Below are 27,881 nucleotides of genomic sequence, written 5' to 3' on the forward strand. Positions count from 1 at the left end.
ACTAGCCAAGGAAGTAAACAATTACAATAGCTGGTATAGCGTACGTCTCTGCTGCGGTAAGAACTCCTTCTTACTCTATGGATAGGGGGCTAAATTTTTCCCCCTTTCCTAACACTGTTAGAAATCTCGAGCTCCTCTCTAGGAAGTCTTTCTTGACGTGAGCGGGGCGTGACTTCTTCAGCCCATGAACGCTGGCTCTCTAAAGGGTAGATTGTTTGCTTCATAAAAAATAAAAAAGGAACGGCCACGGTCGTTAAATAGTTTTTTTTTCAATAGATTTATGAAGAGTCATAAAAAACTGAATGACCTAGACTGTTCCAAAATTCACCCCCCCCATCCCTTCTCCTGATTCTATGCTAAAGAGGGCTCGGTTTTACAGTGGAAGGGGGCGTTTTCCGGTCCCTTTAAAGATACAGTGTTCATTTTCAGCCAATAGTTTTTTCTCTCTCAATAGGGCAAATTTTGGCGTACGAGTCGCACCTGAACCGGAGATCTGAGAAAAATTAGCGCGAGGTGGCGAATGTGTCGTCCTTCTTCAGTATTGCTACACAAGAGAGGGGAGTCCAAAACCCCGCTTTTGGTTACTTCCTAGGCTAATTTAATGGACTTCTGATATAACTTAATTATAATTCGATACGAAATAATTTTACGGTAAGATTTGTAAATTCATGGATTTAAAATAATTAACTGTAAGAGTATCACATTTTGGCTCTACATGAACACTGCCTTCTCTAATACTAGGCCTGGAAATGTGCAACAGAAGTATTTTTTATTTGACATTTTGAATTTGCGCTTAGTAACCGTTAGATGGCTCTTTTCTGGGGAGAATTTTCGTGATGACGAAAGTAAATTCGTACTGCGCAGTCTCGCATGACGTCACTTCTTTCGCTTATGGCGGACCAGGGTGGGAAATAAGGGTTTTTTTAAACTGGACTAAATAACCTGGTTCATTTCACAAGGGCACGCCGTCTGCTAAACTAGAGAAGTGGATAATTAAACTATTAGAGTTAATGTTTGGACTCTAGTTACCCTTGAATTATCTTAGTGGTCCGGAGGACCATTGACCCCCTCCGATTTAATTTTTAAACTGGCCCAGGCAATTTTTAAACTGGTCATTTGCCCAGTGCCACCGCCTTATTTCCCACGCTGCGGCGGACTATGGGTGCAATTCGTCGCTAAAATGATACTTAGGTATGTATGATTGTATTTTTCGTCAAATTCAGTTAAATCTGAAGCCCAACTACAATGAATAGATCAATGTGTTTGGATCGTGTCTCTCAACCTAGAACCAACGCAAAAACTTTTGAGTTTAATACGTTTGCTAGATCGATAGAGACGAACATTTTAATTGATGTTGCAGATTTTGTGAAGGAAGAAATGCACTTCATTGATGATACTTGTATATTTCATTCAATCATATTTTGCGAAGGCTTTAAAATATGACTGTGATTCATATTTGGAATTAATGAAACTACTGTTAACAAAGTTTATAAGACCATTGTTAGACAACTACGCAAAAGATTTAACAGATCGCAAAGAATCGTACAAAAAGTTCAAGAACAAACTTCTCCCATGAAAAACTCTAAAGATGTAAATACATTTTACCCACACTGTGATACATGCCTTTTTATATTGTCGTTTGAATTTTTTGTGTCTTTTTATTTTAGTCAGCTGCTATATTATCCTCAATAGCTTTACTTTAACCGTTGTCTCGCAATCTTTCAAAAATTTCCCCTAGTTTTGAATTTGCCGCCAGTTTAAAACCCCAGGAAAGCGACATCTAGCGCCATTTGTGAAATACTAACTGCCACCCCCTTTTTTTCGTATTGCATGGCCTAGTATTTGAGATGGCAGTGACATGAACGTTTTCGCGGAAGTGTTAGTAGGAAAACTGGTCCTTATGCGATTCGTCAGCTTTTTTGTTCTGTTGTGACGAAACGTCCGTAACTATGAAAGCTATAATTTTAATGGTTAAAATGAAGATGATCTTGAAAACATTGACCATCCAGGCTTTTATTCTCTCTAGCGACTCAAATTCTGTTACTTCTATTTGCCATTGCTGCAACACATCCGTTTGTGACTTGAATGAGCTTTGTTTCGCAATTTTTTGGATTGATAACGTTATTGGTTAGACAAGTAATTTATAAATCATTGATTATAATGGTTGAAATAAAGGTGATCTAGAGTATATTGGCATCTTTGGCTAAATCGTAGAACATTGATTGCTCATTCTTTAAGAGGGCATGTGGAGAGTCGAATTCCGTAATTCGACCCTGATCGAGAACATAACCCTATGAAAAGTTAAATGACGATAAATTAGTCAACAATTTTAAGCCTATCTAATACGTAGTTAATCTAACTCTCCGTAGTCCATGATGGTGTTTATTCTGTGCGCGATAGTGATGATCGTAGAGTTGGCAAATTCCTTCTTGACGGTCTCTTGAATGAGATCGTCGGTGTCCATGTCGACAGAGGCCGTCGCTTCGTCCAAGATCAGAATCTTGGTGTTCCTCAACAAGGCGCGAGCCAAGCAGACCAACTGACGCTGACTGACGCTCAGATTATGTCCTCCTTCGGCCACGGGGTGATCTAGGCCTTGCTCTAGTGACGCCACAAAGGATTTCAGGTGCGAGTGTTCCAGGGCTGCCCACAGTCGCTGATCGTCTAGTTGATCGAAGGGATCTAGGTTGAGTCTGAGCCTTCCCGAGAAGAGGACGGGCTCTTGAGGGATGATGGTGAGCCGCGATCTCAAATTGGACAATCCCAATCCCTCCACTTTCACACCGTCTATGACGATCTGACCGCGCACCCCCTCGATGAGACGGAAGAGTGCCAGCGTCAGAGACGACTTTCTCGCGCCTGTCCGACCCACTACGCCCACCTTCTCTCCAGCTTCGATCCTGACATCGATGTCTTTCAATACCAAATCTAACCCTTCCCGGTATCTGGTGCTGTAGTCCTGGAATATGATTTGTCCTCGTTGAGGCCAGTCAGCTGGTGGTGGAGATTCTGGTTTCTCCCACTGGGCTTCGGACTTCAAACGGCAGTATTCGTCAACTCTTTCTATGGATAGGGACCGTCCATAAACTACGTCACACTCTTATGGGGGGGAGGGGGTTTCTAAATATGTGACGGTCCGTGACAAGGGGGAGGGAGGGGTTCTTCTATGCGTGACGTCACATTTAGCATTGATTTTGTTACGAAGTCAGTAAGAGGCCGATTGGCTCTCTTATGTTATAGAAGAGGGAAAGACAACATTCCATAGTCCACCGTTACAATAATTTACCAAAATTGTTATTCCATCATCGCTTAGATAGTAGAAAATTTAAGCAATTTTCTACTATTTACACCTTGTATAGCGTATTTAAAATAAACAGCGTAAACTCTCTTATGTCTCTGTTTATTCGCCCCTATTATTTTTGAGGATGAATCAAATCCCCCTGCCGATTGAAATGGTTTCGATTCTTTGGGAAATTTTCGAAATCTCAAGCTCGATTAATCTGTTTTCGGTGACTGTGTCGAAACCGAAAAAGTGTGCCCCTTTAACTAAGCTTTATGGAACATTTTTGAAGCTTATAAAAAGCACATCCAGACATTAAAATTCTAAAGGTCAATCAGAGGGAAAAAGCTTAAAACGGAAGAGAACTTTGAATTTTCAGCCGAGCAAAATATTTCTGCGAGAGCGGCATATCACTTAAGAAATTAATCAAATTAAATTTGTAAATTAAGACAAATCATAGTGCATAGGGGGGGGGTTAAAGAAATGTGACGTGGTTTTTAGGGGAGGGGTCTGAGAAAAGCGTGACGAAGCGTGATCTGGGGGGACGGGGGGGTCAGAAAATGCTTTTTTTCGCGTGACGTAGTTTATGGACGGTCCCAATTACGACATTTGATTCCAAACAAGTAACGTTAGCGATAAACAATTTGATCGCATGTAGAAGCTGCGAGATCAAAATATTAAATCAGTACTTAATATATAATATTTCCATATGACAGAAGAGCCTGCACAATTTATTTTCAAAATTTAGGGGTAATTTTAATTAGCCAATTAGATAAATAATATAAGCCACGATAACGACTTGAATTTAAGGGAAATGGTATATCATCAAAAGTATATTAAACAAAAGGTTTTGAAGGTCATACCAAAAATACATAACATTTTCATGATATACTGTATATATACATCTTTGTATGAAAATATTGTATATTTTTGGTCTTACCCGTTTCCCCAATATCCTATCCCCTTTCAGTCGTCGAGTCACGGGATATGGATACAATTAAGATAACTTGGCCTATTTACTATACCCACAGTTTCTAGTGTTTTCATTACTTTTTGCGTCTAATAATTAAGATGTTTGAAGTCACGGGATTTTAGTCTTTTTATCTGTAATTGATGAAAAAAGATTCGATCACTCCGGACTGCGTTCGATCACCGAAAATTTAATAAAATCGACCCAATAAAACCCTACGTGTTGCTATACTTTTGTAGAAGCGGTCTTCGACTAAAGTTCACGAATTTAAATCTCGTATGAAGGAAAACTTTCTCAAATCTCAATGAATTGGGCCGTGACCAGGTTCTTTTTCAAGTCCTACATTTTCCAGAGCTTTCTCACTAACAAAGGAGTAGCATATATATTTATCGAGCAATCGGCATTACAATTGCTTAAAGACCTAAATTGATTCTTTGAGATTCATGTTTAAAAGCATCGTTAACAAGTATCAAACTCTAAAAAGGGTTTGTCAAGGGCACGTTATGAAACTGCTATTAAACGTATTCTGCAATAATGTTGAAGAATGGTTTCCAGTTTAGGTTCTATTCTTTATGAAAAAAACAAACAAGAATAGCGGCATTATAGGTGTACCTAACCTAAAATTACATCATCGCTAAACTTTTTCTTCGCGCTTCGCTATATTAACCTCTTATTCTATCCCCTGTATTCAACTCCATCTCAATATACCTGTTATGTAAATGTATGATAGTTCATATCCTTATGATAGTTCATATCCTCCTCGCTAGGTGACGCTAGTGCATTAGGCCTAACGTAGGAGGAGATCAATAAAGCAGATCAAATATGGCACCCGAGCTATGAAGTTGTTGTTACTCTTCTCTCGTTAATAATCATTTAATTAGTTGTTTATAATTAACCTAATTATAAACCAAACAAAAATTTAACATGGTGTCAGAAGGCCGCACGACTCTCCACGCATAATTGTTTCTCGTCTGTCAGTATCTTTGTTCCCTTTTTTGCGTTTCTTGCCCGGAGGTACGAGTCCCCAGCATGGCCGCGAATCTCCCTACGATGCAGCCTTTTGAGGCCGGGGCGAACCCGCCCGAGGCTTGGCGCCATTGGAGACAGGATTTCGAAGATTACATAGCGGCGCTGAAATATGACAATGAATCGGAAGGTACGAAAACTGCGCTCTTTCGCCATATTTGTGGTGAGGAATTGAAGAAACAATACAGAATGTTCTCCTTACAAACACTGGCGCCAGCGACAGCAGTTTCACTTAAACAAATCCTTGATGAATTCGATAGTCAATAAGGAGATTACCAAAACGAAATTTATGCCGCGTTCCTCTTTCTGGAAATTACACAGCGTCAAGGTGAGCGCTTTCAAGACTTTTTTCAAGATTGACACAGGCTGTTAAAGACTGTAATTATGAGAATAAAACGGATCGCATGTTGAGAGATAAGATCATCCAAGGCCTACAGGACAAGCCTCTCCAGGAGCGTTTGCTACGAGAGACGAGCCGCCGTGCTAAAACCTTACAAGAAGTTGTATCCGAATGCAAAGCAGCGGAACAATCTAAGGCCCAGTCAGAGGCCATGAACGAAAGCCGTAAAGAAGTTCATGCTATCTCCCATAAAGGTACCAGAACTCAAACGTCTCGTCCACAACAAGGTCAAAGTCACTCACAGGGCAGCTCCCACCAGCCAAATGTGAAGGCCGACTGTCGCTCTTGTGGAAGACAACACCCTCGCGATCGGTGTCCAGCTTTTGGAACTGTGTGCACCAAGTGTAACTTTAAAAATCACTGGGCATCACAATGTAATACAAGGCGTGTCGAAAATCCTAAACCAAAGAATATAGGAGGACACCACCGTTCAAAGAGCACAAATAGAATGTTTTGGAATCCACCACTGAGGAACCACCTATTTATTTAGGAGCTCTAACGGTACAACCCACTGTCGGTAACCTCACAAACGAAGATGAGGAAGTAGAGTGGTCTGAAACTATATATGTCAACGACGAAGTTGTCACAGTCAAACTGGATACAGGGGCACATGTAAATGTCATCCCCCAGGACGAACTTGCTACATGGACTAACCCACCAACACTTACGTCAGCTAAAACAGCAGTTTTAAACTACAATGGGGAGCAAATTCCCATTACCGGCGTTTGTACCATGACCTGCGCGTCCGATATCACGGGGCAACAAAAGGCCTTTGAATTTTACGTCACTAGCTTACACACTAGCGCAATTCTTGGACTGCCAGCGTGTACTCAGTTAGGATTGGTCTCACGCACCTATCGACTGAAACCGCCTCCTGATAATCTCGTTGACCCAAAATCTAAACCGTCCCGTACAGTACATACTGTGGAAGCGCCATCTACCCCTGAAACACCAGAAGATGTCATCGCTGACTTTCCGGATGTATTTGAGGGCTTAGGCAGACTCAAGAGGGAGGTTAAGATCCAATTAAAGGAAGGGGCCGTACCACATGTATCGGCGCCGTTCCAAATACCATTAGCGTTACATCCTCGAGTACAAACCGAGCTTAAGCGCATGGAGGATCTTGGTATTATCACTAAAGTCACAGAACCCACAGAATGGGTCAGTAACATGGCTATATCAGATACCCCAAAGAAACTAAGGATTTGCCTTGATCCAAGACCACTCAATCAAGCAATACTACGTCCACACTATCCGATCCCTACAGCGGACAGAATATTCGCCAATTGCAAGGATCAAAGTACTTTACCGTCCTTGATGCCAAAGATGGCTTTTGGCAACTTCCTCTCGATGAGCCTTCGTCCTATCTCACGACGTTTACCACACCCTGGGGAAGATTTCGGTATCTCGTATTGCCTTTTGGTTTAAATAACGCGCCTGAGGAATTCCAACGCGCAATGGACGAACTTTTCGAAAATGACTCTCGCATCAACCCCTATTTCGATGATACCGCCATAGGTACGAAATGACATGGCGTGGCTCTGGGATGCCAATACACAACGAGATTTCGACAAGATCAAGGAGACTTTAATACAAAGCCCTTGTCTGAAATTCTTCGACAATGCAAAACCAGTCACCGTCTCGGTAGATGCTTGTAAGAATGGCCTCGGTGCTGTCTTACTTCAAGAAAACGGCCCAGTAGCCTATGGCTCAGCTTCGCTCACAGATACTCAGGGACCGTCCATAAACTACGTCACGCGAAAAAAAGCATTTTCTGACCCCCCCCCCCGTCCCCCCAGATCACGCTTCGTCACGCTTTTCTCAGACCCCTCCCCTAAAAACCACGTCACATTTCTTTAACCCCCCCTATGCACTATGATTTGTCTTAATTTACAAATTTAATTTGATTAATTTCTTAAGTGATATGCCGCTCTCGCAGAAATATTTTGCTCGGCTGAAAATTCAAAGTTCTCTTCCGTTTTAAGCTTTTTCCCTCTGATTGACCTTTAGAATTTTAATGTCTGGATGTGCTTTTTATAAGCTTCAAAAATGTTCCATAAAGCTTAGTTAAAGGGGCACACTTTTTCGGTTTCGACACAGTCACCGAAAACAGATTAATCGAGCTTGAGATTTCGAAAATTTCCCAAAGAATCGAAACCATTTCAATCGGCAGGGGGATTTGATTCATCCTCAAAAATAATAGGGGCGAATAAACAGAGACATAAGAGAGTTTACGCTGTTTATTTTAAATACGCTATACAAGGTGTAAATAGTAGAAAATTGCTTAAATTTTCTACTATCTAAGCGATGATGGAATAACAATTTTGGTAAATTATTGTAACGGTGGACTATGGAATGTTGTCTTTCCCTCTTCTATAACATAAGAGAGCCAATCGGCCTCTTACTGACTTCGTAACAAAATCAATGCTAAATGGGACGTCACGCATAGAAGAACCCCTCCCTCCCCCTTGTCACGGACCGTCACATATTTAGAAACCCCCTCCCCCCCATAAGAGTGTGACGTAGTTTATGGACGGTCCCTCAACAAAAATACGCTCAAATAGAGAAAGAGCTACTTGCCGTTATCTTTGGCCTAGAACATTTCCATAACTACACCTACGGCCGTCGCGTCACTGTCCAGACCGATCATAAGCCTTTGTTAGGCCTCAGCGCCAAACCATACCAAAAAATCACTCCTCGCTTGCAACGCATGCTACTGCGCTTGACCAGATATGACTTCCACCTGGAGTTTGTTCCCGGAAAAGAACTTCTAATTGCAGATGCCTTATCCAGGGCACCTCGCACTGATCTTACCTTTAAAGAGCTTGATGTGGAGGTACAACCAATCCAGGTTTGTGTCAAAGCTGAAGCATCAAATGGCTATTGGCACAAGTTACACCACCAGACGGAAAACGATCCGCACCTCCAAGCGGTGACGCATCACATCCGCAATGGTTGGCCGGCTAGCAAAAAACTCTCAGACGCAGATGCTCAATCATTTTGGCACTGTCGTGAAGAACTGCATGAAACGGCTGATGGATTGATCTGCAGGGGCCACAGACTCGTCATACTCAAGGCAGCCCAGCTTGAAGTACTGAGCAAACTTCACACTGCTCACAGAGGAATCACCGCAATGAAAACAAAGGCGCGAGAATACTTTTATTGGCCTGAAATGAACGCCCAAATCGACAAATATGTCGAGCGTTGCATAATTTGTCAAGAATCGCAAAGGGCTAACGCACATGAACCTTTGCTCGATAGGGACCTACCTACCCGCCCATGGCAGAAGGTAGCCTGCTATTTTTTCGAACTTCAGGGTCAGAAGTATCTTCTAATGGTGGACTATTTCTCTAAGTACGTTGAAGTACAACTCACGCACGGGGAAACAGCCAAAGCAACAATCATGGCCATGAAAACTATCTATGCTAGACATGGAATCCCTGAAGAAGTAGTAAGTGATCAAGGTCCGCCTTTCACTTCATCTGCTATGGCCGACTTTCATAAGGAATGGAACATCTATCACAACATGTCGTCACCCTTGTATCCGCGATCGAACGGTCAAGTTGAGAGGTCGGTTCAAACCCTCAAACATAGCCTGCTCAAGGCCTTAGAAGATGGAAAAGATCTGCATTCCGTCCTACTGGATTATCGCATCACACCCACATCAGGGTTAAAATCCCCAGCGGAACTTTTGATGGGTCGGCGCCTTCGTTCCTTCTTACCTAGTCATTCCGACAGGCTCTTGCCTTCATATGACGTCTCAGACGCGGCGAATGCACTGGTCACACGTCAAACCCGCCAGAAGAAGTATAACAACGCCCATACAAAACAACTCGTAGAGCTAAAGGCCAACGAGCGCGTTTGGTTTCGCCACAAATTGAACGAAAAATGGCAACGCGGCGTCATAGTCAATACTGGCGGCAACCCTCGTTCCTATGGCGTAGAGAGCTGCAACTCCGTGGAAGAACTCCGAAACCCGCTGGGTTCCGCGTTTAAGCGATGGGAACTCCGGGAGTTGGAAATGTTTTTTTGAGATAAAACTGGAGTTGGGTGGCAGTGGAAGTTTTCGATTGCGGAGTTAGGGTGGAAATGGATATAATGATAATTATAATTGCGGAGTTGGGAGGCAGTGGAAAATTATTTTAAAACATTGAAATCCATGGAGTTGGAAAACTTAAGTCGGGTAAATGGTAGGGTTCCAATTTAAAAGCGGACTCCTAGCGTTGTTTATCTTCAAAAGCTTCATACGGTACGGAATTCTTCTTTAACCGCACGCGACACGTGCCCAACCCCCTCAGTGAGTCTCTCTCAGACTCACCCAATGCTACTTGCTACTGCTTTAAATGTTCGCGTCTTTAAATTGATGATTAGTAACGCCATCTGGGGATGAGATCATGAGATGGCCCATTGTCAATTTTCTTGGAGCCTTGGTAGAATCATGTGCGCGAGTCAGAGTTCAGAGACTTTTACCATATTTAAAAAAAATGTTTTTGCACCGGCAACGCAATCGACCACGACTAGCAAGAATAACAGTAAAATATACGAAGATTCAAGAAAAGAGGAGTCCACTACTGCTTCAAGTAACATAAGTTCTTATTCTCAAAATGTTTGCGAAGATGTACTTGCAAAGTCAAGTATTAAGACTGAATCTAAAGAAAGTGTCCAAATGCTTGTTTGCAACGAAAGTTCTAGAATCTCTTTGGAAGTTGTCCACTCAAAGAGTGAAATCTGGAAATCTTTCTCCAAAATAAAGGTTGATGGAACACCACATGACTTGGCAATTTGTAATAAGTGTAAAACTGTTCTCACCTATAAGCGTCAAAATGGAACTAACAGCTTGCGTTATCACAAATGCACCGATAAAAACATCGTCCCTAGGACTAACGTATTTTTAAGCGCAGACTCCAACTCTTTGAAGTCTAAGGACGGATTAACGCAAACAACTATAAAGCCAGTCTATGCCATACCACAAAAAGAGAAAAAGAAGCTAACTGATACGGTAGTGAAATTTTGCGCTTTAGATATTCGACCTTTTAAATCCATTACTGGTGATGGTTTCGTTCAGCTTGCTCAAGCTTTTGTACGAATTGGCTCTAAATACGGCGATGTGCCAGTTCATTCGATTATACCAGATCCTTCAACCGTCAGTCGTAGACTTGACTCAGTAGTGTCTATTACAAAGCAGAAACTAAAATGTTTACTGTCGTCAGGCCAGTATTTAGCTGTAACGTCTGATCATTGGGTTTCTGATGAGACTAAGCAGACATACATGTCAGCTACAGCACATTATATGGATTCAGAATTCCAGTTGTTTTCTGCAACATTGGCCTCCAGACCAATGGACGAGAAGAAAGAAGGCACTGAAATAGCCAAGAAAATGAAAACAATTCTTGAAGAATTCGGAATTGCAGATTTAGACGTTACTTATGTTACAGATGGAGCGCAAAACATGCGGTGTGCATTTCCAAATCGAGTTTGGTGCGCGTCTCACCAGATAAACGTTAAGCTAAGCCACGTGTTTGAGAAACCTCTTCAGGGCAAGTCTCCTGTCGTCAAAGAAGTAGCTGATTGCATAGCGATGTGCAAAAATCTCGTAGCGCACTTCAAGAGGGCCGGACTTCAAAACAAGTTAAAGTACACTCTCAAACAAGACATAGTTACTCGTTGGAGTTCCAAATTACTGATGTTTGAATCAATTTTTAAATCGAAAACCGAAGTAACTCAAATTCTGATTGAGAGACAAGAAGCCAGTCGTTATTTATTCGCATTAGATGAATCAATGCCATTGATTGAAGATCTTATAAAACTTCTTTCGCCATTTCGAGATGCTATATCCATGCTTTCCGCTGAAAAAGAACCTACAGTTCATCTCGTATTGCCATGCAAAGAAAAGCTTCTGAGACACTGTAAACCTGTTGATGAAGATTCCGAAACCATTAAAAAGTGCAAAGTAATGCTAACCAACGAAATTCAGAGCATTGAAATACATGTTTTACATAATGTAGCGCTGGCACTAAATCCTCTAACAAAATCAATGAGCATATTAACTCCTGAAGTAAAGGAGAGAGTAATTAATTGGCTTCGAGAACAAATTCAAGCTCTTAAGGACAAACAAGGAGAGTTAAGAATGAGAGGCAACGTAACAGAACATGTTAATGAAGATATTGAAGAACTTCAACCTAAACGCCAACGACTTGAAAAATCATTCAAGGACGGAATTTTTGACCTCGATGAACAAGATGTTAGCGTGATTGAAAAGGATGATGATGAGCTTACGTCATATCTCATGGAAACGGTTGGTGATAGGAAAATTAAAAATTTTAACCTTCAGCAATGGTGGAACGATAATCAGCAAAACTACCCGAATTTAGCCAGAGTTGCTAGAAAAGTTTTAGCCGTGCCAGCTTCTAGCGCGTCCAGTGAAAGAGTTTTTAGTAAGTCAGGTCAAGTTATTGCCAAGCGACGAGTCAACCTCAAACCCAAAAATGTCGACAGTATCATTTTTTTAAACTCAAATCTTGAACGCTCTGGAATATAAGCTCGTTTAAAGTATTTCAAATTGTAAAAGTTTGTCATTTGAGATGAATAAATGTTGACAATTTGTTAAGCAAAAATAGCCAAATAATTTGGTAGGAATAAAAAGGGGTGTTAAACTATAAATGTTTTTAGAGTTTTGATATTATATTTTATTGAGAGAGATGTTGGCAGTATTTTTGGAATTTTTTTATTTTCATGGAAGGAGTTGGGAGGAGTTTAAGAAATTGTAATTTTCATGGAAGGAGTTGGGAGGCGTTTAAGAGATATTCATTTTCATGGAAGGAGTTGGAAGGAGTTTAAAAAATTTTAATTTTCATGGAAGGAGTTGGGAGGAGTTTAAGAAATTTTAATTTTCATGGAAGGAGTTGGAAGGAGTTTTACATCTCGCTTGGCGGAGTTCTGCGGAGTTGAAACTTTTGATAATGGCAATGGGAGGAATTGGAGTCATAATTTTATATTGCCCTGGAGTTGGAAGGAGTTGGAGGTCAATATTTTCATTTTGCAGCTCTCTACTATGGCGTTAAGGCAGCGGATGGTAGAATATACACTCGCAACCGTTTCTACCTGAGGCCCGATCTAACAACGGATCGAGAGTCTTCATATAAACACCAGCGTACGGTCGAGGATTTCCACACCGTACCTCTTACACCACCTCCACCGCCACCACCGCCACCGCCGTTGCGTCCTCTACAAGACCCCGCACAGCGTCCCGCGGGATCAACACGAAGTGGTCGGGTACCACGCAAGCCGGAACGATTCCAAGACTATGTACCTTAAAGACTTTTATAACTTACTAATATTTAATGAATAACTGTTTTCTTATAAATCCGTCCCTTTTATTACTCTTGTTTAATTTGAAAAAAAATGGGGCATGTTATGTAAATGTATGATAGTTCATATCCTTATGATAGTTCATATCCTCCTCGCTAGGTGACGCTAGTGCATTAGGCCTAACGTAGGAGGAGATCAATAAAGCAGATCAAATATGGCACCCGAGCTATGAAGTTGTTGTTACTCTTCTCTCGTTAATAATCATTTAATTAGTTGTTTATAATTAACCTAATTATAAACCAAACAAAAATATAACCTTTGCTAATTCAGTAACTATGGGTCCTATTTGTATATCTTTAACCTGAGCTTTTACTACGTTGCAATATCACGCTAGTATCAAGAGTTAATCGAAAAGCCAGCAGAGATTTTAGCTTGTGGAAAAGATTTTGATTTACTCGCTTCGTTTAAATGGTAGCGCTTACCCGATCGGTATTAGCCAAAATCATTCCTACAAAATCAGCTGACAGAGTTCCTTTGCTCCAAATTATGAAAATTGTGGTGCAAAACATCAAGCAATTGCCCAAGATATTGTAGCGTACTGTCAGCCATCTGCAAATACATTGGGTTTAATGGTATTGAAAAATGAGTAGCGACTTGGAATTCTAGCTTTGCTTTGCATCCACAGAGCTTTTCAACCCAAAGGTAAAAACGTAGTTTAGATGTTGAAAAACTGAAGCTGCAAAACGAAAAGACGCGATAGAAATTAGACCTTAATAAAGCAATTACAAAATTACCTTTGCGCCATGTTCATCATGTAGTTAGAAGCAGTGCATTCGTCGCTCAGTTTCAGGAAGTGTCCTTCAAAGTTCTCTACGGTGCCACATGCCCTGATGACACTGCTGCCACATGCCCTGATGACACTGCTGCCACATGCCCTGATGACACTGCTGCCACATGCCCTGATGACACTGCTGCCACATACTGATCCTCCCACGTGAGAAAACAAAAAGGAATTTCTCAAGCTTGTTATCCGCTTGAATTGACGATTGCTCGCCATCATGAAACGCTGCAAAAATGTTGAAAAATCCTCATTTTTTGAAGTAAATGCCCCCAGGAATGGGCTCGAGCAGAACGTGCATTCTTTCTACACTTTTTGCAATAAATTGTATTAGTGCCAAAAAATTATGCTGTTCAATAGTTCACAGATTTGTAGGGTTACATTTATTTCGCAGGGAAAGTGGTGGGTGGAGAAGTTTCAAATAGTATAGTCGTGACACCAAGGCCCTCTTTCCCGTCGCTTAGTAAAACTTTGTAAAAAATCATAAAAAAATGTTTGTTGGAAATGTCGATAATAATCTTGCCTATTTTCAATTAGGCTCTATTTTTCAATAGTCTCATTTGAAGAGCTCCAAGCTCTGAATTGCAATCAACTCCCGATTATTAAGGATCAAAACAGGCTATCCCCCACTTTCTAAGAATTCAGTGTTTAACTATGACAATTAACTGAATGACGGGAGTCTAAAATTGAGTTCCTACCTGAAGTAAAAGGTATCCAACGACCATAACAATGCAGGGAATTATGAATAATGGCAAATAAATTGCAATTCCTAACGGGTAAATAATTAATAAGATCAATCCCCAATTGGTTAGAAATAACACTGAAGGTAATTTCTGGTCGAGGACGTCGATATCTTGGGCGAAACGATTGAGTATCCTTCCAACGGGGGATACTTGGCTTAGACCAAGAACGAGTAAGACCGCTATACGGGTTGCCTTTAAGTCTGGGTTTGCTTTAAAATCTTCCTTGGAGTTCGCACACCACAGAGACAGCCAGTACATGGACGCAAAGTTAAAGACTACACCACTGGTGACTGTTACTTCGTTGATCGCACACCATTTTATACCAAAGGCTTTAAAAAATTGTCTGTATTGTGCTACAGGTATCTGCAAATGCGCATTAGCATTATCACGAGGAAAAATGTGTGTTGAGAGTTTTAGTTTTCAAGAAGCAAAGAAATGTCGAAACCGATCCTTATTTCCAAAAACTTGTAATTTCAAGTCTTCTTCTCCTTTAGTTACGAGTCCTAGTTTTCTTGAAATCGCTGTTTTTATAAAAGTTCTCTGACTCCCTCCATCAACCAAACATCGGGTGACTGCCATATCTTCGCTACCCTTAACCATTACTTTGGCTGTTTGTAGGAGAATTTTTCCTCCCGCTTTGTGATGGGGGTTAACTACCGAAACGTTAACTTCGCTTGCCTCTACGATGTCCCTCTGGTCAGCTTCGCTCTTTTCTCTCTCCTTTCGCTCGCTGTTTTCACACATAGCTGAGTGGTGACGTCGACTACAGGTTTTACATTCTACCCTGCCTCTACAATATTTTGAAATATGGTCACCCTTGAGGCATCTAAAACATTTTCGTTTCTTTTCGAGAATCTCTTTTTTCTCTACCAAAGCAAAAGTTTTACAATCTTCGGGCTTATGATCCTTTTCGCAAAAAACACAGCCTTTTAATTGCGATTCAACTGATGTGGTTAGTGTGGCGGTCGTTGAAAGCTTCTTATAACTGATAGGCTTCTGATTTCTAATTTTATCCGATTCTGCTCTTTCAAATTCGCTTTGATTTAAGATCCTATACGTACGCTCCCTGCTTTCTAAATCTTCTTTTATAAACGTCATCAATTCCGCTACCTTCCATGTTTTTCCCGCTTGGGGTGTCTTATTATATGCCAACGCTATTTCTCTAGGGATGCGTCTCAGAAGCATAGGGCAGAAAAAATTAGCAAAGTTCTCTGGATTTTCCCCTAATGTTTCCAAACTACGAAGTTCGACTTGACATTTATCGTATAGTTTTCTTAATCCCGTTATGTCAGAAGCATTAGAAACTGGTCTAATGTTACGAAGGTTTTCCGTGTGAGTGTCCACTAACAGTTCTTTTTTGTCGTACTTTTCTTTAAGAGTTTTAATAGTTAAATCGTAATTTGCTTCGGTAATTGGGAGCCCGTCTACGATCGCTTCCGCCTCTCCCTTTAAACTCATTAGAAGATAATTGAATTTCGCTACCTTTTCAGGAACGTTCGGATTTTCATGTACCATCGTACGAAAGTGATTCCAAAATTTTAACCATTGCGTATTTTCTCCATAAAATTTTTTCAATTCCAATGTGGGCAGTTTTACCGACACCGCACTTCCCACATTTCCTCTTCCCGACGCTGAAGGTATAGAGGCCGCTGCTGTATTCTGTGATTGTTTATCTTCCTCTATCACTTTCTCCGCTTTTGTTTTCCACGTGATGACGCTGGTTCGAAACTTTTCTACTTCATAAAGTTCCTTTTCTAATTGTTCAATTGGTGTATCCTCTTCGATAGCCAAATCAATCTGATTGAGGTTCTCTACTTTGGGTTTCAATTGTTTTAATTGTTCTTCTAAATAGTTAATATCCACTTGTTCTTCGTTGAGTGTCTGTTCTATCGCTACTAAGACATTGTTGATGAGAGTTCGGTATGTCGCTCGCTTAATCAAGTTTCGATCCATTTTCACTAATTAATCCGATTTTTCGCTAATTATTTAATTCTTAATCTAATATCCCGCGTTTTCGGCACCATGTAATTTTTCTTATTATTTTACGCTACGCTACTCTGGAGAGATGCATTAGAGTATTTAAATAATGAACCGAGTTAAAAGTGAAAATATCAAAAAACTGTTTTATTTCTTAAAGGTTACAAATTTTATCCTTCCGAACTCTTATACGCTCTGAAACGCTCTGCCTCTTTACAACGCTAACGCTTTTACTCTTCTACCAAAATATTTTCGTACAAAATTCTATTATTATGGAAAGTAATTGGACCTATCCCACTTTTAGGTATTTGGGGGTTTTTTCGCAGGTATAAAAGCAAGGGGTTGTCAATAACTTTAAAGTGTCAAATATTCCGAAAACAAGATTGCCCACCACCATAATATTAAACTTTCTTTACATAAACCATTAAAGGTTTTAAAGGGTAATGGTTCTCGCTGCGGAGCTAACTATATTGAACTTCCTAATAATATGTCACTACAGTATACCTATTAAAAATATAGTATCATGGAAGAGGTCATACATTGCAAAACGAGTAGGGATATATTGACAACTAACCTAATTTTGATTAAAATAAAACCTTTGACTCCTTGAAAAATAAGTTTTCAGCTGTTCAAAAGTACCTTTCCGTGTCCCATTATTTATAAATTTGAAATTTGGTAGAATAGTTTTATAGAAATTAAAATTTCGTCGAATTTTTGAACTTCACACTATTTGGTCAAATTATTTGGTCATTTTCCTATTCCGAGCCGAGAGATGGCTCCCAAAAACACTGCTATTTGGTATTCGACGAATACCTTAAAAAGTACTATTCGCACAGCCCTATGAAAAACCCCACGCTGAATAGAGACACCCCAAACTAAAGGAAGGGAGCAGGACAAGTTCCACTAAGGACTTAATGATGGGCACTTAATAAAGATTATCTGCTTATGATAATACATACCCTTTCTCCGATCTCCGTTTCGTCGTCGAGGTCCGGTTGTAAGGCGCATGCGCGAATGACGTTGTTGTATCTTTCCTGGTCCGCACCACGGCCACCAAAGATCCACGGGACACTTTCAAACTGATGTCCTGAAGAGACGCCGCTTCCGGCTCTTCAAACTTCCAATAAAACGTTCCCTTCTCAATTTCAATTGCTAAAATTTTCATAGAAAAAAATTGATGTTAAAAATATCTGAAAACAATATATAGAACGACACCTCGATGGACTTATTTTAAAAATAACATTATTAAAGGAGACACTTTAGCCTTGGCAAGACTTCATTCTAAAATTGATTATTGTGCTTTAAGCCAGAATTCCTTTTCACCCGCGGTATAAACCTACTTTGGGAAACAACCTTGTTATGTATAGAAGGATATTTTTTGTTTATTCCCAGTCTACGGATTGGTGGGTTAAGTTCTGAAGAAGTTCCATCAATTGTCTCTTTTTGAAGTTAAATATATCTGGTTGTGTAAGATCGAGTTTACAAGCGACCTATGTCGTTTTCTCGAGTCCCTAATTAATTGACATACCATATTGGCCGTCGCAAGCCATCTGATTTACGTAAGGCTTGGTTTCTCCAAGACTCAGAAAGTTTTAAATTCTTCTTACCGAGACGTGTGTCTGTAAGGAATAACTCGGTAAACGTTACAGTCATGTGTATGATTCTTTATTGGGAAAATGCTTTGTACTAAAAGGTTTAAAACATGAATTTAGTTGCCGTTTTTTAATGACGCAAACTACAATTACTTAAACAATGGCACAATAAAAATCAAAAGTATATATATTGAAACCAAAAAGCTCGAGCATGTAGGAAAGGTTTCCAGGTCGTACCCGTGTCCCCAAGTTCCTTCCTACCCCATTTAAGCCAACCCCTTTTTGGCGTACTGATGACGAAAGTGGTAATACTGTTCCCTGAATTGTGGAAAAATACCTAGGGAAAATAATCTTCTAATATTCAAGATGTTTTAAATATAATAGTCTGGGCTTTTCATTATTTTAGTCTTTTTAGAGTTGGGTTTTTTTAATAGAAGTTATACATTGTGTTTCCTTCCCTTGAAACAGAAGTTGATGACTTCTTATCCTAGGAAGTATTGGACACTAAGGCATTATATAGTATCCATCCCTGCTAGTCAAAATTGCCTATGGCAATCGTAAAAGAGGGTCGAAAGTTTCCTCCCCACTAGGAAAACTATCTAATCTACTGAAAAAAATCCCACGCCGAGAGGCTGTGGCACTCAAACTGTGGGGCGTGTTCAAAACTTCTTCAGCGCCAATCGTTGAAAAGCTATCTGGCTAGAACTCATTCAAAATCCATTGCAATCCGTGGGCCTAGGACCCCACACTAGTTTGACCGGAATTTCTAGCAGTCCTTTAAAACAGCTGTTCTTGTCACCGTTTCTGATTCGTTACCTCAAACCACAGGACACACCTTAAAGTTTCGTTTCTTGCCCGCTGCTGGCGCGCAAATCAGCCTGCCAACTCAAAATGAGGGAAATGCCGTAGGTGGCGCGGTGATCGGACCTAATAAGAAGTTGGCTAACAGAGATGGTTCCGGATATGGTTAGAGTCCAATACTTCCCAGGATAAGAAGTCATAAACTTCTGCTTGAAAGAATAAATTTCGCGTAGAGTACGCCTGGTAAAATGAACAAGAACAGTACGGCCAGCAGTTAATTATAGGCAAACTAAGTCTAAAAATGTTTTTTCTTCAAACGACGTAGTTAAAACTGTCGCCGATTGGGTGAGAGCATAACTTTATAAGATGCGTTCCATAAATATGATATACTTCGTAATGCTAGCGACTTAATGAGAGCTATAGTTGGAAAATGACGCGAGAATTGACTTCACTTGGTTTTGCGGTTCATCTTCCCGGACAGCGCCTCACCAGGCGACGATTTAGGAGAATCTATGACGTTGCACCTACGTCACTTCATGACAAGCTCTCAGTAACCAGCGACAAACTTATGAAACTCATCTTACTACTGCTATCGATAATAAGGTGGCAACCACATACAAAGGTGGAAAACAGAAACTTTTCTTTATATCAAAAGTAAATAGGAATCAAAAAGTTAATAGCTTTAAGTCAATCATACCTTCCCGCCTGCATGCTATGTAAAATGAGTATCGAGTATCACGTGGCTTGCTTGTAACCAATAGGATGTTCGCATGACGTCATAGAAGCGACAAGAGATATTGGAAAGCAGTACAAATTACTGAGCATCATGGGAGTAAATTTAGGGCAATATCATTGGTAGCCGCGCTTACGTGATGGAAAATGGCGCCGTAGTAGTGCGGGTAATTGCTGAATTATGGTAAACTATATTAAAATACTAAAGTCTAAAACTGTAATTAGTTTCATAATGCCGCGTAAAAAGCGATTTTAGTTTCGCCTTCGGTATCGACCCAGTGCAATTTTTATCTGAAACCTACGAATAATACCGCATACTCTTCCATCATGTTGCAAACAAAAGTTTTCAAACGTCCTTGGCTCTCCCAACATTGTAGTATTGTTTTACGTTCATCTTTTTGTTTCACGAATTCGTCATAATCATATTCCTTATCCATTTTTCATATTATTATTTTATCGCAATCATAGGCAATCACATGTAGTCTTCACAGATTTTGTACTAGCCCTAGGCTATACTGTCACAGTCTCAAAGCAGACAGCTGATTGAAATTACCTTTAGAACGCATGCGCGTCGATTAAACCTTCAAAAACAAGCACTACTTTGTCTGAGCGGCGCGACACTAGATACGTTAGGTACATGTCAAGTGGTTCGCTAGGTGCTACGCCATTTGTGCGCTGCCGCGGAATAGGAGCGGGAATCTCAACTTTCATAACGCGCCCATGCCGGGGAGATATTAACTTCTTGTTTATAATCTATTTACTTCTGTTTATATCATATACTTTTGATAATATTAAAAATTGTTTCAATTGTCATAAAACCAAAAACTTTCAAATCTTTGATTATCATAAACCAGTTAACATTTTTCGTAGAAGAAGCAAATAGTAGATTTATCTATTGACTCCCCCGGACACCGTTCTTACCAAAACTAAGGTATTTATTAAATCCGGAAAGGAAACCATTGACGTCCCTAATAATCGTACCAACTGAAAGGACACGAAAGCTTTCCTTGAGGTGAGAACGTTATCGTCGTCAATTAATACGAACATTGCGAAACACGGTGTAGTAATCTGAATACATAGAAAAATATCTGTAAGAAGCTCAAATCAATATGGAGGTAAAGTGTTGTAAGCCCCGGAGATGAATAGTTTGAAGGTGAGGATCACCAACAGTAAAACCAGAAGTGAGATGAGACTAGAAGTGAAGGGCTCTAGCATTGGTAATACATCCTGGCATTAGTGAACAAATTTGAGGATTTTAGGCCGCTTCAATCGTGCCTACGCTAGAGAGAAAAAAATTGGTCGACATCCAAAAACATTTCTTACCCCCTTCCCCTCAACCTAAAGCGGCGAAACCCGGACGTGGGTGCTTGAATCTAGTTCGGCCGTCCACCACCGCGAGCCTCTCACGTTTGTGGAGGGGAAATTCTGAAACCGCCACAAGAGGGCCAACCGTTGGTGTGTTATCAAGAATATTCACTTTCGCCGAGTGAAGAATTTGGTTAGCTCAGTACTTCTAGTCTCATCTCACTTCTGGTAAAAGCAACTTCAACCCGTGTTCTTATTTCGTTTGCAGAAATGTGGCGTTATTGCATTATTGCCGAAAGCGTTGAGATTTCAACCAAGGGAGAAAATTGGAGAAGAAAGTATTAAGTAGCTGAAATCTCTACACTTCCATGTGTCCCCATCATCGTCGATAATAATATCCATCTTGTTAATGTTTTACGTTCGTACCAAAACCGGTATGAGAGAAGTTATAAATTTGTTTGTTCCTTGGAATAGGCCTTGTTTCTTCATTAGTGCAGTTTCTTTCTTCCTTGTTTCAAGAACGATTCTCTGGAATGACCTCTCCCAGGCGTACAATTTCAAGACGCGGATTCCGTTCAAGATTTCGCTCATCATTTTCATTCTCTTGTCCTTCAGCTTCATCAGCTCAATCTAAACAAGATAATTAATTATTTTGCAATATTCAGTGAGCTTTCCAATGTGCAAAGGAGCACCCAACAATAATCTAAAGCTGTACAGTGTCTAGCATACACGATAAAGTTACGAAGAGTGCAGCATAAACTTGAGAAATGCCAGCATAATTCAATAATCAATGGATACAGTATCCACGACACTATAAGATGCCATGCTTTTCTAACATGCATTTTTGCTCTTTCCGTAAATCGTAGAAAATAGTAAAAACGCAATGTCGTTAGCCTACCTATCAATTACCAAAGTTGTCGCGACTGATATTTACAATATTTTGAGGCGCTTCACTTTTTACCTCTCCGTGTGACGTAGTCCAGGAGAGGTTCTGTAACGGCCGTGTCTGTCTGTCCGTTGTTACACCCACGTGACCGCGTTCGCAGTTTGCGTATCGGAGCAAACGTGTTCGCCATTTCCGAACTGCTTTCACAGTCACGGAAATGGCTCCTCTACTCGAGTTCTCACACCACCATCTTCTGGTCTTTGTCCATCCCACACGGACACTAGTCTGTTCTTACTGGCTTCTAATCACCACCATCTTCTGGTCTTCGTCCATTCCACGTGGACACCAGTCTGTACATACTGGCTTCTAATCACCACCATCTTCTGTTCTTTGTCAATCCCACATTGACACCCGTCTGCACTTACACTGACTTCTAACACCACCATCCACTGGTCTTCCGTCTATTCCACATAGACAACAATCTGTATCATTGGCTTCTACTCCATTATCATCGTTTGGTTTTAGGATATACGCGGCGATCAGCTAGGGTTACGAGAAACGTCTAGCCTCCCTAAGGTGGGATCGACCACCGAAGGTTTTCGCAATTGCGCTTTTTCCTTACTATTATAATGGAAACGAATCGTATATATACCCCAAAATTTGAAGAAAGCGGGAAGAGGGGTACCCTTCACTTTAAACGTCAATATTAGCAAAGTTTGAGAAGATAATAGGTATAACTTTATTTTAAACGATTTAACTATTATTAATGTTAATTATTGAAGATTAAAATAATTAAAAATAGTTATATTTATTTAAATATTAAAGATAAACCTCTCGTGCAAAGAGAGATTATCATTGCCTCCTATATCTACCAAGGCCCGTGCATGCGATATATTTCCTTCATTGCCTCCTATATCTATCAAGGCCCGTGCATTGTGATATATTTCATTCATTGCCTCCTATATCTATCAAGGCACGTGCATTGTGATATATTTCATTCATTGCCTCCTATATATATCAAGGCCCGTGCATTGCGATATATTTTTCAAAACAACAACAAAAATGGAAAGCTCCTCTCAGAAACATAATACTTTCTTTTCTCTGTATATGAAATGAAAATAGGGATAATATTGCGCTCCTTTAATGGTATGAATCCTTGCCTGTTTATTAATATTTTACGTAGGAGTAATACGTTTTTAGCGAAGTCTAGAGAGGATAAACATAAGCGAGATTGATTCGGAAAAAAAATACTGCTTCCACTAATGGGTTTATACTCCTTGTTACTGTTGTATAGAGTAATCATGATAAAAGCTTAAAAAATTACGAGAGGACAGACCTTTTTTATCCTCTTGTTCTATTCTTAATAAGAATATAAAACATTTATTTTGTATCAAAAAATATTTTTTGGTGCTAAGATTGCTTTAAAAAAATCCAAACGGTTAGGCATTGGTAAAAAAGAGAAATGATATTTTTCAAATCTAATGAGATAACGCCCACCTAGTTGAAAATTGCCCTTTTTTATCCGCGGGAGCCATTCTTATTGAGAATTTCGATGCTAGTAGGTTGTCAATTAAACTACCGGTATATTATTGTTGTTGGAAATTGGATATTAAGTCAAATTAGGTGGTTGTAAAGAGCCAGTAGGTTTTTGCCACTTCTTTTTGTGAGTATTTGATTTTTGTATGTAAAATGGAGGAAGATAATGTTGAGAGTAAGGATGAAATGCGGAAGCGCAAAGCGCGGGAAAGGATGAGGGCAAAAAGGTCGACGTTTTCATTGGATACTTAAGGTTATATAATCTTCTCGACACGGAGAGGTAATATTTTGGTTTTCCCAACTTGTTCACTCTTGAAGCTGGTTTTTCAACAGCTGTATGAGTAGCCACGGTTATATGTGAAAGAATTGCAACACTATACAGGGTGTATCTGAAATGGACGTAGGAGCGAAAGTATTTGGGTTCCTGGGGTCAATATAAGGCGAAACTGTGGTATGACATTTTGTCGTACGCCAACCCATTTGGAAGTTACTTGAACCTCACACTTGCTAGTTTGCATAAATCACAGCATGTTGACTTCGTCTAAAACAGTAGGAATTAACTTCAAGATAGGATGATTATTGCAAATTAGTGGTTGCCAGCTAAAACAAAAAAGCCTCATAGCCATAGAGGTTATTGTAACTTTTTAAGGAGTGGAAAGTTGTAGAGTTGGTGACTCATAAAGATCATCAATGTAAAACATGTTACGATTTAGTGTGTTGAAACAACTGACCGATACTAACGGTAAACTGACAGTGATAAGTAGCGCAAACTAATAAGGAACACCGACATTTTGCTTCATTCTTCAAACAATCGAATGGTTGCATTTAGTTTAAAGATTAGGTTAATGTTGCAACTTATCTTGAATGAATGTTAGTGGGCGAATGTTTGGGATGGGATGTTGGGCAACGCCTGTTAAAACTGAGCAGTAAAATGCATAATTGGTAAAATTTAATCCTTATAAAAATCAACAAATAATGAAGAAACCTAAATGTTGAAAATGAAATTAAATTTGTTATGGTTCAAAGTGACCAAAAAAGGCAACATTCCTTCCTCTCTAGAGAGTATAGGCGGTTTTCTTGGGGCCTCACCCGAAACTTCACCCTTAACAAATTAAGTACGGATGGTTGAACAAGAAACTGTGAGAGAAATGATTGAAGTATCGTAGCATGCGAACGTTTTATAGTGATGTGCAGACGACCCTAAAACATTAGACTAATGACATTTACTAACTGGTAGCAATCTTCCAGCGTTGAGAACGATCGGAGACCTACGTGCAATGCGAGATGCAATGTAATGTACCCATAAGGAAATGTACATTTTTACTCCTTGGAATTATTCTATGAAAATTGACAATAAAAACGGTAAAAAGGTTCTTCTTTTAAAGGTTCAAAGTGTTTTCAAGCATGTCAAAAATAAATTTGCTAATTTAATGGAAACAAGACGTCGCCGGATATTTAGTCTTGTACACAATCCAAAATGAACGCTTTTGCAACCTTTCTTGTTTGAAGAATGAAGCAAAATGTCGGCGTTCCTTATTAGTTTCCGATACTTATCGCTGTCAGTTTCCCGTTAGTATCGGTCAGTTGTTTCAAAAACTAATCGTAACATGTTGTTTTACAATGATGTTCGTTATGAGTCACCAACTGTACAATTTTCTACCCCTTAAAAATTGACTCTATGGCTATAAGGCTTTTTGTTTTAGCTGGCAACCACTAATTTGCAATAATCATCCTATCTTGAACTTAATTCCTACTGTTTTAGACGAAGTCAACATGCTGTGATTTATGCAAACTAGCAAGTGTGAGGTTCAATTAACTTCCAAATGGGTTGGCGTACGACAAAATGTCATACCACAGTTTCGCCTTATATTGGCCCCAGGAACCCAAATACTTCTGCTCCTACGTCCATTTCAGATACACTATGTATAGAAAACCGTGAGTTGGTAAAGTTTTTTCTATACATGTATATTTATATGAAAACTGGACATGAAGTCGGAAAAATGGTGGGTCAGGGACAATATATACACACACGAGACTACAAGATTCGTTTCACAGTATTTTTTAACCCGAGCTTTATATTCAACTTCAAAACCGTCCTCGTGCCACGATTCATGATCTATCAAAGCTGTCACTTTTACCCGTCCCCTTTACGATTTCATTATCCATGGAATCGCTAGCGCTGCCTTTTTACGTGCATTATAATAAATAACTAACTAAATAACTACAGAACTGGGTATCAGCGCATAACTTCATTGGTTATTACATAACCACGTGGAGTAAAAAGTAGATATTTAAAGAAACGATTTACACAAACTCCGCCGCTGGTGATATTATAGAAAAAGTAAATATTCGCCTATAGTAGTGAGTTCCAAGAACTTAGGCATTTGCAAGAAACCTTGCAGTGTGCGATCTGCCGCCTACTAATATAAAAGCCCGCTACCGCTATACCATCCGCGTTATAGACACAGTAGCCCACGTGACATAAAGTAACCAAATTATCCTCTTTCAACGCTCTTTCACCCGCTGTGGGTGTTTATGCTTGCGTTGTAGAATACTAGTCCAATACACAATCCGTCTACATTTCTGCTCTCCTCACTTTCTGTAATAACAGAGTTTTCTTTTTCTACTATTGACAATGTGGCAACGACCTCAAACAGAAGAAGTTCGGGCCTATATTTGAGGAGTTTGTTTATTCGAGTGCTCTATAATATCTTGAGGCAACGTGGTTTATTTTCTAGCTCTGAATTTGAAAAACGATTTTATAAATTACTTTCGACCACGAACGCGTGCGTGGACGTAGGAAGGAACAAGCTGGTCCAGCAACCAGAACATTTTTGCACACCCAATCAATTTATAGGACATTGGTCCAGTGAGGCAGTGACCCCTATAAGTGTCTCAAAGTTATCTTATTTCCGACCCGGCTAAATAGAAAACCGACACAATAGGCAGGGTTCATACAACTTTGGAAAACAAATTTCCCTGAGATTTCCAGGTTTTTCCCCATATACTTCCCTGAGTTTCCCAGATTTTTCCCGTATATGGATTATCCTATGGAGCAAATGTTAACGAAGGAGGAACTGTAAATAGGACAATTACATAATCAAAGGGCATCCCCGATTCCCCGTATCTCTAATATAATCAGAGTTATGAGCCTCCAAAGTATAGTGTTATGATAATCCTATGGAGGGAATGTTCACGAACATTTTGCTTAATTATTCGACCCCTGTTTGACAAAATCCCAAGTTTTTAGTATCGTTGGATGTTATTGTTAGGCAAATAAGACTATAACATACTAGAAGGACATCCCTGTATCTCTAGTAGAACCAGAGTTATGAGCCTCCAAAGACTAGTGGAATGTTAATCCTATGGAGGGTATGTTCATATCATGAACATTTTGCTTAATTACTCGGCCTCTGTTTGACGCAAAGTTCCCTAATTTACCTGAATTTTACTAAAAATTCTAAATTTCCCTGAGTTTTCCCTGAGGTTTTCGTCAACTATTTATTTCCCTGATTTTTCAAGGTTTGTATGAACCCTGATAGCTCACAGCAAGACAAGGTTGAAAAGGGGGTTCTTGAAAACTCACGTCAGCGCGACGACGCGAGTGAGGAAAATTTCCGACTGACGTGAGCGAAATAGCCCGGCGCCTCCTTTTACGTCCCCCTTGCATTTTGAAAGGGGGACTGGGACTATGGCGCGCCAGGCGCGTAGGAACGTTTCGAATTTAGGGGGGTACAGTCTATATGTGGATTTGGACGCCCCCCCCCAAGAAAAGAAAAATGTCGAAAAATACATTTAACAATTAAGGTACTTTAGTTACAGTGAAATGTGAAATGGTGAATTATTATGATTTTCCAGAAACTGGTGGCCGATAGTTGTTGGTTGTCGATAATGTTCGGCACAAGAAATTTTTATCAATCCTCTCTGGATATGTTTAGATAATCACTAAATGATTTATTCTTATTGAGTAATTTTTTTGCCCGTATGTCAGGGCACCAACTCTTTTAGAGAATTTTTTAATACGAAAAATAGGATTCCCTTCTCAAAAGTCGGATTTTATAGGACCGGATTCATAAAAATAAAGGATTATATAGGACTCTTAAATGATAAGACCCATAGTGCGGATGATTTTATTTAGTGAGAATGTAAGATTCCTTTAAGTGTGTTATATCACATCTTGATCTAATCAAATATTGAAGGGCTCACACAGAAGACACACATTCAGATTTACTTTTAAAAGTGACTGATGATAAAAAAAAACAATAAGCAAAAAGAGACTTAAAAGTGACTGAAAATTGACAAATCAAGCTATTTAAAGGGTCAGGTAGGAAAAGATAATTTCCAGAAAACTAATTTTCAAAATTATTTTTATAATTAAAGATAATTTAAAATTCTGTGCTCAAATTGAGCTTAATCCGTGAACTTAGACATTTTAGATGAAAGGTGTTAGGCAAAGTTCAATTGGAACGCAGCTCAGAATGCAAAGT

General features: G+C 39.7%; 1 protein-coding gene across 1 annotated transcript; it reads right to left on the reverse strand.

Annotated features, from left to right (window-relative positions):
• Window positions 1–2,233: 2,233 nt before the first annotated feature.
• Window positions 2,234–4,948, reverse strand: LOC149620931 (ATP-binding cassette sub-family C member 1-like). The gene is made up of 3 exons (XM_089854642.1): window positions 4,918–4,948; window positions 2,361–3,063; window positions 2,234–2,291 (listed from the first exon to the last, which is right to left on the reverse strand). Exons 1-3 carry the CDS (start codon window positions 4,946–4,948, stop codon window positions 2,234–2,236), a joined length of 792 nt encoding a protein of 263 aa, XP_089710768.1.
• Window positions 4,949–27,881: the final 22,933 nt, after the last annotated feature.

The sequence above is a fragment of the Phalangium opilio genome, unplaced genomic scaffold (assembly GCF_054372755.1).
Source record: "Phalangium opilio isolate 3A_F unplaced genomic scaffold, DU_Popi_V2 ptg000209l_1, whole genome shotgun sequence".
NCBI classification, from domain to species: Eukaryota; Metazoa; Arthropoda; class Arachnida; order Opiliones; family Phalangiidae; genus Phalangium; species Phalangium opilio.

Bases quoted from the DNA above. Each gene is read 5' to 3' on its own strand.
- LOC149620931 (XM_089854642.1), bottom strand. From the start codon at position 4,948: ATGGAGTTGAATACAGGGGATAGAATAAGAG. The intron at 3,064-4,917 runs GTTAATATAGCG...CCCTATCCATAG, and splicing joins TACAGGGGATAGAATAAGAG to AAAGAGTTGACGAATACTGC. The intron at 2,292-2,360 runs GTTAGATTAACT...AACTTTTCATAG, and splicing joins ACCATCATGGACTACGGAGA to GGTTATGTTCTCGATCAGGG.